Raw genomic sequence first — 11331 nt, 5'->3', positions numbered from 1 at the left:
GTTTAGATAAGTAAGAAAAGATTTTAAAAAAAGAAAAATATATATTTTTTATAAAAATTTATATGGAGAGAATCATAAACAAATAGCAGCAAACGTAAATAATTCATTTAAATAAATTTATTTTTTTAAGTTAATAAAACTAAAATTGAACACAGCAAAAAATTAAGAAAATTATTTCAATGAGAAGATCGATTTAATTTGTCCCGTTCTGTGTTGTATCTTGGCTGTGAGCAGCAGTTCTCTGGGATAAAATGTGTTGTTGAGGCCAGAGGTCAGAGCCAGTGTTGGGACTAACGCGTTATTAAGTAACGCGTTACAGTAACTACGTTATTATTGTGGTAACGAGCACGGTAACTAGTTATTATGCCAAAACCGGGAACGCGTTACTCGTTACTGGGATTTAGATAGGCTCGTTATTCGTTACTTCGTGTGGTGGCTATCGCGGAGCTTCCACAGATTCAGTAACATTAGCAAGTGGTGGAGGCCAGCAGGTGGATGAAGGAAAGGGGAGGCAGGAGGAAAAGAGACCCGAGGCGGCCGCCGGTCCAAGTGTGAACTGAACTTCAGGTAAGAAGTTATGACCTGCAGTCTCTCTGGGTCAGATATAAACCAAGTTTAGGTGGAGTTTATTTTCATTGTGCTGACTTTTTCCGTACTGCGTGCTAGCTAGCATGACGGGGTTTCTATACAGCTGGGTGGTGCTATGATGTTAATGATGTTGAACTTTATTTTGTTCATAAGTTATTAGAGTTGCCAACCGTCCCGTCTGGTATTCAGAGGAAATATTACGCGTTTCTTATTGAGGTGAAAAGGAACAGTTTGTCCCGTAATTCAGCTACAATGGAAAAGGCACAAAGCTGGAGTTACTCTGTGTCTTTGCTGCACAGCTGCCTCTTCTTCTCTCATTCTCTCCCCCTCCCTCTCCCGTTTCTACTTCAATCATGAAACTGATCAATGATCAGCTGATCGGCTCTCTTGTTTGTTTATCGCCCACTTTGCGCCGAAAGAGGAAACCAGCGGATGTCGCACTAAACAACAGCAGCACGTTTAAGCTTGATCAGGTGTTGTTAGAATTTATTTAATATTAATTTCTAGTATCAGCTGATGTTTGCTGGAGCCACAGCTGTAAAGCTGCTGGTCATGATATGGTTTGGATATGTGGTGAGAGGGAAACATGAAGATGAAACCAGGAGATGTCCTTACTGAATCATCAGAGCTGAACAGGTGATGGAGAAACAGGTTTACCTTTTAGGTGACATGAATGAGTTGAAGTTATGAACTGTTTCTGAGAGACAAATAACACCAGGATCCTTTTCTAAGCAGCTGACAGCTGGTAACTGTGCAGGGGCGGCTCTAGCAAAGTGTTGCCAGGGGGCAGGTAGGGCATTAACAGGGAGAGGGGGGCACAAAGAAATACTTTCTTATTCTCATTTAAAATGTCTCGCTTTTAAAAAATAATTATCTGAGTCTTGCAACAAACGATTGATAGATTGATGCATATATACCATCAGAACAGTGTACATCACTGTCACAACAGTGTTTATTATCATTCAAAGGCTTTATGATTTTTCCTATAATGGTGGGCCAGTCTCTAGTCAAAATGCCCGGGCCAATTTTCTGTCCCAGTCCAGCCCTGTATGCAGCTCATCTGCAGTCTGGTGTTACCCACATCTTCCTATTCAGAAGGCAGAATTTCCGAGTTCCGAGTACAATCGAAAGCACCACAACTGCAGTTTTTCTGTTGGATGTAAAAGGCGCACATGACGCTGTGACGTAGGCTAGAATCATGGCAGCAGTCAATGACGGTCCAGGCGTGGGATTTCTCTCGTGGAAATGTGCACATTATCTTTTCCTTTCTATTGGTAGGTGGCACAGTGCACTTGTGGCAAGTAAGCAAGCTAGAAGACTGCAAAGTTATGGAAGCAACACATTAACAAGAGAATTCTGAGTAAAACCAAAGTTACTTTCCCTAGTAACTCGTTACTTTGAAAGTAACGAGTAACTTGAAGTAACTGAGTTACTTTTGAGAGAAGTAACTAGTAATGTAACTAAGTTACTATTTTAAAGTAACTTACCCAACACTGGTCAGAGCTGATAGGAAGGCAGCAAGTCATACAACCAGTTACGACCGAGGCATGTAAAAGAACATCTCTGAATACACAACACCTTGAAGCAGATGAGTTACAGCAGCAGAAGACCAATACTGTCAGCTAATAACACGAAACTGAGACTGAAAAATGTTACGTGCTCTGAGCCTTGATTTGTTTTTCAGACGGTTGGCTCAGGATTTGGGATAAACAACGTGGATCCAGCCTTGTGTCAACAGTTCAGACTTCTGCTGGTGGTATAATGGTGGTGGTATTGGTGTAATTTTCCTGGAACACGTTTGGCCCATTAGAACCAACTTAAACTGCAGTGTACCTAATAATTGATACTGAGCATGAGTGTGCCTGTGTGTAAGGATACAACCCATTTCAAAACTACGTGCAGCCACTGAAAACAACGTGTAAATAATCTTCATGTAAAATAGCAAGAAAACGGTGAGAAATGTGCATTACTGATGTATTTTTGTTTAAACAGAAGGAAAAAAACTTCAAGCATGACAAGAAGGTCCTAAAATGTCAATAACAAAGGAGCAGGAATGAGTAAATGTTTAGTTAAAGCTACTAAAATGATTATTTAAGTTGTGAACAGTATGTTTCTGTTCTGAAATAATCGACTAATCGTTGCATTTTTAAAGTAAATCATTCATATTGGATTTTGAAAAGACCCCCCCAAAAAATAAAAAAAATAAAAAAATAAAAATACGATTACATGTAGTTGAAAGAGTAAATAAATTCGTTTTCACGTGAAACGTTTTTTTTTTTGTTTTTTATTAACATCTCGCGTTTATACTGTTGTGAATGTGAAACATCGCGAGGTTTTCCTTGGCCAATCACGACCTTCGCCCATAAACACTCAGCCAATGAGGAGTTTGTTTGCTGTGGCGCTGTTGTCAGGGAGGGAAACCTCCGTTCGCGGGCTGTCAGGGAGCAGAAACAGACATCATGGATGTGGAGATGGAGACTGAGTGTAAGCAGAAACCCACAGAAAGCGGACAAAAGGCGGACACGGAGGCCGGAGAGTCCTCGTCTAAAGGCTCCGGGAGCGCTTACGAGCTACCGTGGGTGGAGAAATACCGGCCGCTGAAGCTGAACGAGATTGTGGGAAACGAGGAGACGGTGAGCAGGCTGGAGGTCTTCGCCAGAGAGGGAAACGTCCCCAACATAATCATTGCAGGTCAGTGAGGACTTTTACACGGTTAGGACTTCTCATGCACAGGGTTGGAAGGGTTACGTGCTCCCCAGGCTGCCGCTAGGTTAGAGATTAATTTACAGGAAGCCTGTATGGAGGAGAAGAAACAGTACAGCTACTTCGAGGAAGAACTAAGTTACCAAAAAGTTTGATTACCTGCTGAGAAACTCCTAAATGACTTTTGTACCTGCAGGGGGGGGGAAGCACATTTTCAGAGTTGAGAAGCACAACTTCTTTATGGTGGACATTTGACCATCATTTTACCAAAATGTAATGCAACATTACAGATCTCTGACACATGGTGTTATGTTCCTCATCGGTTTACTTTAAAGACCAAGATCACGCTTTCTTTGACTGAGCTCAGTCACACACAACTTAAAAAACTAGATCCCAAATACAGCTGTGCATCCAGTCATCAGAGGTATGACTATCAGGGTCATTCAGGGTTTTCATTTCTTTGACCTTTTCTTTTTCCAAGATGAAATGATTGTACAGCATACATCTTTAATAAACGTAAAAATTAAAAATATATATGCATTCATTGGATTTATGAATGTTCAGAGCCCGGTGTAGTTCTAACAAGGACAACTGTAAATTCACAAGTTGGAGAGTTGTCTTTTAGTAATTTGTAAACAACTGCAGTTTCGAGGTTGTAAGGTTGGAGATGTGTCTGGAGGAAAACCTAAACTTTTCCCCTCAGGTGCAAGGAAATTTGTTAGGATGTTCTGGAACAACTCAGGACCCGTCGTGGCACAACACTGCCATGAGCTGGAAACTGCTGGACCACCAGTGTCACAGTCCACAGTGAAGCCAGTTTTGCATCTCCGTGAACTAAGACGACCAAGGAAGAAGCCCATAATCCAAAATCAACACCTTCAAGCTCACCTGAAATTTGCAGCTGCCCAGATGAACAAGCCAAATGCCTTCTGGAGAAGCGTTTCATGGTCAGAGGAGACAAAGATTGAGCTGTTTGGACTCGATGAAAGGAGGTATATTTGTAGGAGTTAATATGATGCTTGAAAACCCAAGAACACTGCACCAACTGTCAAGCCGTTAGTAATGGCAGCATCCTGCTCTGGGACTGTTTTGCTGCCAGTGGTACTGGTACATTCCACAAAGGATGAAGGAGGATGACAATCTCCCAATTAGTCAGCTTGATCTCAAATCAAATCAATTAGATGGTTGAAACTAAGACACAGTTGTGCGTTTCAACAGGACAGTGATCCCAAACACACATCAAAAGTAGTTTTGGATAACATTAAGGAATAGTCTTTCCAAAAGTCTGATCGCAACTCTGAGAATTTTGAACTACACTTAAAAGTTGGTTGTGGGGCCGCCAGTGTAGCTCACAGTGATGAGCAGGTGACCATATGCCGTATGGCTGAGGACGGCTGGCCCAGGTTCGAATCCAAACCCTTTGCTGCCTGTCTTCCCCTCTCTCTCCTTCTGCTTTCCTGTCACTCTTCTGTGCAACAGGCTAATAAAGCCTGTATCAGGAAACTCACCAATTCACCACAGCGGTCACATATCCAGTCAGTTATAACAGAAGCTAGTTGATGGCAACTAAAAGGATCAGGTCAAAGTGCAGCTTGCTAAGGGACATTTAACCAAATATTAGTCTGGGAATATTTCTACATATGAACCCGTGTGGATTAGAAAAAATAAAATTAAAAAAAACCCCCAAGAATTGTGTTCTCACGCTTTAAAGTCATTAAAGATGTGTGCTGCATAATCACCACCTACCACCAGGCAGATAATTGGGAAACACTGGCTGAGTCATGCATGTTGTTATTCAGGTCCTCCCGGCACTGGAAAGACCACCAGCATCTTGTGTTTGGCCCGCGCTCTGCTGGGAACCTCGATGAAGGACGCCGTGCTGGAGCTGAACGCCTCCAACGACAGGTGAGGCGCCGCTCAGGACGACCTCTGGTTGTTTGGTGGACTGGGAGTTGACTGTAAGCATTTTATCTGCAGGGGCATCGACGTGGTGAGGAACAAGATCAAGATGTTTGCTCAGCAGAAGGTCACACTGCCCAAAGGACGGCACAAGATCATCATTCTGGACGAAGCCGACAGGTAAGCAAGCCGTGCAGTGACTTTTTAAAAACAAGGAAATTCCAATACTTCGGCTAAAACTTCAAGGTAACATGAAGTACGAGGGCGCTGCCAGCAGAAAGATCTGCTGGCAGCGCCCTCGTCGGTCATGTTCACACTGAGCTTTTGTCTCTTGGTCCCCGTCTTTGTGAAAGCTCCAGAAAACATGCTTTGCTCCCACGAAAGCCACAGAACGAGTCAAGCTTCAGTAGCACTGCATTGCACACAACGGCGAAAGTCAACTGTTCTCTAAAAAAGCACAAAAAACCAACAAATCTCTCAGCCGAGGTCCTTCGGTCGTAAAGTCCGTTTGTGCAGAGTGAAAAAGACAAGCAAGTAAAACTTTACTGACATCACACACTTCATCAGAGGTAGAGTAGATTGCAGTCAACTGAGTTCTTTTCTCATCCCTCCAAGTCTAGGGTGTGCTCCTGGCTACGGTGGCTGCTGTAGGACAAATCGGTATTAGTCCGCCGAGATATCAAAAACATTAAATCGATATCGTCCCATAATATACATTTTGCATAAACAACATTTTAACATATTTGAATAATATCAACACTAATAATTGAATGATAAATAAAAAACATAAAAAAATTTAGGCTTTTTTACATTTTATCAGAGTGAACTTAATATAAGCTGTGAATGAAAATAAAAAGTTTACATCAGTCATGGTGTAACTGATGCGTAGATGCAGCCGGACAACCTGCTCAGTTGCACCTGCCCTCCATCACATGTGACTCGGCAGCAGCTGTTTGACAGTAAAGAATAGAATAGAATAGAATAGAATAGCCCTTTATTGTCATTGTACATGTACAAAAAAATGATGGGTGCTCCACGCTGTGCAGTAATAAACAACAAATAGGAGAAAAACATAAGTAGTGCAAAGGACTTGATGCGAGTATAGAGTCTGTGTGTGAGTGGCCTGAGTGACGTGGGTTACCTCAGGCCGTGGGTGGGCAGGTGGGGGTGTAGGCGAAGCTGTTTGACAGTAAAATAGTCAGTCTGGCGTGAACGCTGATTTGAGAGCAGTTTCTGTGACGTTTCCATCCTCCCAGCATGACAGACGGAGCTCAGCAGGCACTGAGGAGGATCATGGAGATCTACTCGAAGACGACGCGCTTCGCTCTCGCCTGCAACGCCTCCGATAAGATCATCGAGCCGATCCAGTCCCGCTGCGCCGTGCTGCGCTACTCCAAACTGACCGACGGCCAGATCCTCGTCCGGCTGCAGGAAGTGGTGGAGAAAGAGCGCCTCTCAGTGTCCGACGATGGACTGGAAGCCATCATCTTCACTGCGCAGGGAGACATGAGACAGGTGAGGGGCGGAGCTTAGTCAGGCGCTCATCCCAGAGGTTGAACATGGATTTTCTGAACTTGTTTTGGCCTTTTCTCTCCAGGCGCTGAACAACCTGCAGTCCACTCACTCCGGCTTTGGCTACATCAACAGCGAGAACGTGTTTAAGGTGTGCGACGAGCCCCACCCCCTGATGGTGAAAAGCATGCTGGGACACTGCGTGGACGGGAACATCGACGAGGCCTACAAAGTCGTGGAGCAGCTGTGGGCGCTGGGCTACTCTCCAGTGGACATCATCGGGAACATCTTCAGGGTCTGTAAGACCTACCAGATGGCCGAGTACCTGAAGCTGGAGTTCATCAAGGTGAGTTCATCAACGGCGCCGAAAAAAATCAGCTGATCGTGACAACTTGTAAACCTCTGGTGGTCCCAGCACATGGCAGCTGCTCTGTGAAGGCAGATTTTTATATCAGCATCAGCAGTTTATAAAAATAAATAAAGCCCTTCACTCGTACGCCGCCATTAGTGTTTTCAGAAGTGAGTTCGTAGGCAGGCGTCGTTATCTGGACTCATTTACCAAACATCGGGGAAGAGCAGGTAAGCAGTCAGTGTAGAACTACACTTATACATCACCACAGTAATTCAAGGACATTCCCGTCACAGCATGATGCACTTTTGAGATTAAATATATAAACCGAATTCAAATATAGTGTTTGTACAAGATATGAGTTGAGAGTGTAGTTGTTCTGTTTTAGTATCAGGGCGTGTCCAAATTCATGGGCTGCGTCCTCCTGAGGCCGCATTCGTAGACCGATTACGTCACAGCGACGCGCCGAAGGCTGTCCAAATTCGTCGACTCCTCCGAATGCAGCCGACGAATGCGTCCTCCTTTTCCCCGAATTTGAAGGATGGGTCGGGTGTGTCCTTCGTGGCCCACCATATCCCAGAATTCATAGCGCGGCCCAGCCAATTCCAGTTTTCAACAATGGCGGCCGCTACTAAAATTAAAATTACTCTTATTATTCTTTCTGGGTCACAAAATAAACTTTTAACATATTTTCAGGCGAGAAAGTAGCTGTGTAAACATCAAATATCTGCTCGGTTTATCAAGATATCGCATATTTGCAAAAGTGCTTCGATGTTTTCGGAGTCGTCTGTTACCCACCAGCTCGATTGCTAGTCGGGAGCTCGAGGGTCACTGAAGTCGTCGAGAACGGCACAACTCCGGCACATCATGTTCAGATCATCGCTGTCTTTCGCTACTCAGGTTAAACGTGATATATAAGTCACTTAGACAACCTACAAATGTTACTGTTTGGCTTTTTCAGTGTTTTATTCGTGAGTAAATCTGTTTGGCTGAGATTAAAGTTAGTTTTCACACAGCTGAATAACGTCAACCAGAAAACTGATTAAACAGAAGTGTGAGACATCGGGGGGCGAGCAGGTAGAACTACATTTATACACCACATTCTTGACCGAGACAGTCAAGAATTTACGCCAGTGTCCTGTTATATTTTTAGATAGCAAGGAGCAGACGGCAGAGTTCATTAAACTCCACTGAGTCAGCGGTGACACAAATCTGAAGGCGAGACCGTCCCATTTCACATCTGTTTATTTCCGGCCTACCCGACCTTCTGAGGACCCGGCCCACGTAGACAGAGAAGGCCGGGTCCTCAGGAGGATGCAGCCCATGAATTTGGACACAACCTCAGATGTTAATGCTAACAGAAAAGTGTCTGATTGTGCTGCGAACAGGAAAAAAAGAAGTAAACATTTGTTAGTGATCAGGCAAACACAAATTCCTCAGACGCTCCTGCTCTCCCAGCAGAGAATCGTCCAGGAGTGATGACAGTCTTTTTCTGGAGAATTGATTGGTCAGTAGACGATAATTTCATACCTGTTGGTCTGCAGTATAAGTTGCCATGGCGATTTACCCCATTAGGAAGTGAACCACCTTCGGAGTACAGAAACCCGAGAGTTAACCCTAATGTTACTTGGATACGGTGAAATCCTGCCGCGTGGAACAGATGCTGCTGCTGACCCTGAGCGCGTCCTTCTGTGGCCGCTTCCTCTTTTGGTGTAACTTCTGACTCAGCTTTCACTTAAACGCTCACGTTAAATCACTGAAATCTTTTACAGTTGAGTTCCTTTATTTCATCACGTTCATCGTGGAGCGTCAGCAGGTTGCTCAGGACTCTGCGAGGTACTCGCGTGTCAGTTACTAATTCACTGCACCAGCTCCTTGTTAACTTCAGAGTGGAACTCCAGATTCTGGAAGGTCCTGCACAGATGAGGATCAGCATACATCTGAGAACTTTTACATGCAAACGTGCCCAGCGGGTCTGTGAGATCATGTGATCAGGGTCTGAGCCCTTTGCTCAGAATAGTAGCAGAGGTCAGATTTATTAGTGTGCATCTGACGGTGAGGTCATGTTTTTCTGTTTACCCACGCTCACTCAGAGGAAACGCCTCACTCATTGCTTTTTCTTCCTCCTCTGACGTTTGTGTTTCAGGTTCTTGAGGCTTCTGCTTATTTCTTATTTTTAAGCACTGTAGGCAATGAACTGAAACCAACTTTCAACCAAAGGTTTCTTCCGCAACAGAACAGGAAGTAAAGTCTCACGCTGCTGTACAAAGATCCCTGTTAGAGCACCAGATGTGACTGAATTTCCCTCCTGAGTCACCTGACGGGGAAATCCCCTGCTGACTGGATGGATGGAGGAGTCACCCGCGGGGGACTGTCAGCACTGTTCACACACTCTGGAGGTTTTCTGTTAACTAGGGGACGGGACTCAGAGCTGCTTCTCTTTGCAAGGCTGTGACTGTGAGCGGCACCCAGGCATAAGTCAGCGGCTGCTAAGCCACGCCCATGCAGGATGTGATTACTCAGTGCTCCGGTAGAGCAGTTGAACGCCTGTTTACTCTCACTGGGCTCACGTACCGCTGTTTGTTTTCTAAATTTAAATTACTGTCAACTGTGCTGGTTCGAGCAGCTGTCATCTGCTTTCCTTTTCAGCTTCCTGTCACGCAGAGAAACAGGAAGGACGATGCTGCTGTCTGCTGGGTTGCTGCCTTGGGCGGACGGTGACCACTTGCGTACATCTGAGCGCTCAGGAAATATGAATAATAACTGAGGAGCAGTTCTACTGATGGCTACTGATTTAAGGAAAGCTTAAACAAAGTGCTGAACACCATTGATGGACTGCTCTGGTAGCACCACAGGACAGGCTGACAGACGCCCTCCCCGCTGCTGTTACAGATCTGGATGTTTTAGGTTTTCGTAGTGGGAATTTTCCTGAACTTTCTGAGCTCAGGCACCCAAACACTGATTTTTACCTGGATCGTGTTCCTGAGGGCAAATGTCAGAGCTGAGATATCCAGACTTTCCTCTCCACAGCCACCTCCTTCCCCGGAAACTCATTCCAGCTTCCATGATTTATTTATGTTGTCCTGTTCTGAGGTGAGGACGGGAACAGATCGAGGAGTGAAACGGCTTCACCATGACCGACCGTCTGCATCCATCAGTCCCACTCATCAGCTCGTCTCTAGGCAGAAACCCGTGAGCACTTTATGGCGTCGTTTCGGTCGAGCATTGCAGCAGCTTCAAGCTGCTGCTCAGTCTGAGCTGGAGGAGCTCAAGTGTTGAAATCTGCTTTGTAGAAATCCCTGTGTTTACTTTTTATTCTAAATAATTTCTTGAAGCAAGTCTTGGCTTCAGAGCTCACGGATCTTTGTACATTTTAATTTCACTGGGATACTCTTGGTGTACTTTCAGGCTACTTTGAGTTGCTTTTATATTTTTTGTGGGAAACATCTGAAGTTATTAAAATAGAAACCAACTTTACCAGGTCAGATGTGTGACTGAAGTAAAAACTGTTGGTAATCTGAGTATTGTGACTGATTCTTCCGTTACTATACTCAAAGGTAACTTCATTTAAACTCTGTCTCATTTCTGACCGTCTGAGTCGAGCAGGCGTGCAGTTTCACGCTTCCTAAAGGTTTCAGCTGTTCCTTTAACAACGACTCTACACGCAGATTCGTCCCATCTCAATGTTTCTCTGTTGCAGGAGATCGGCTACACCCACATGCGGATAGCTGAAGGCGTGAACTCCCTGCTGCAGATGGCTGGTCTGCTCGCACGGCTCTGCAGCAAGACGGCGCCCGCCGCTGCCAGCTAAACCCCAGCAACCCGCCGAGCGCGTCGAAGCTGCCCGCTCAGTATCAGACTTGTTCACTGCTGACAGAGTCAAGACTGTAACAGCACATCACGCATTCCTGCAAAATAATGTAAAGAAACTTAAAGCTGCATCATTGGATTAGATGTTCATCGGTCAGATTTTGTCTTCTGCTGCTTTCTGGGGTTTTTTTTAGCTGTGAAAAAAGTTTTAAATTCAAACCTCAAAAGCTGTTAAAAATATTTGTTGCTGACCAGCAGAAGTGTTCTGTATGCTTTGAGATCTTTGAGAAAATAAAGGTGAGACTGTTGTGAAGGTAAACATGAGATATCACTGATACTTATTTGAACCTGTAGGGTCTACCTTACAATATAAAGCACCTTGAGGTGACTGTTGTGATTTGGTGCTGTTAAATAAAACGTGATTGAACCACAGAGGACATAGAAAGCCCACAAAAGACCCCTACTTGAAT

General features: G+C 44.6%; 1 protein-coding gene across 1 annotated transcript; it reads left to right on the top strand.

Annotated features, from left to right (window-relative positions):
- Nucleotides 1-548: 548 nt before the first annotated feature.
- On the top strand, nucleotides 549-11185 carry rfc2 (replication factor C (activator 1) 2). The gene is made up of 7 exons (XM_082519434.1): nucleotides 549-567; nucleotides 3000-3279; nucleotides 5091-5196; nucleotides 5269-5370; nucleotides 6447-6705; nucleotides 6788-7048; nucleotides 10752-11185. Exons 2-7 carry the CDS (start codon nucleotides 3048-3050, stop codon nucleotides 10860-10862), a joined length of 1071 nt encoding a protein of 356 aa, XP_082375560.1. The 5' UTR covers nucleotides 549-567; nucleotides 3000-3047; the 3' UTR covers nucleotides 10863-11185.
- The last annotated feature ends 146 nt before the right edge of the window (nucleotides 11186-11331 follow it).

Source organism: Aulonocara stuartgranti, assembly GCF_965226115.1.
Source record: "Aulonocara stuartgranti genome assembly, chromosome: 20".
Classification (NCBI taxonomy): Eukaryota; Metazoa; Chordata; class Actinopteri; order Cichliformes; family Cichlidae; genus Aulonocara; species Aulonocara stuartgranti.
Note: the sequence above shows the minus strand (reverse complement) of the source record. Positions and strands in the feature narration are given on the sequence as shown.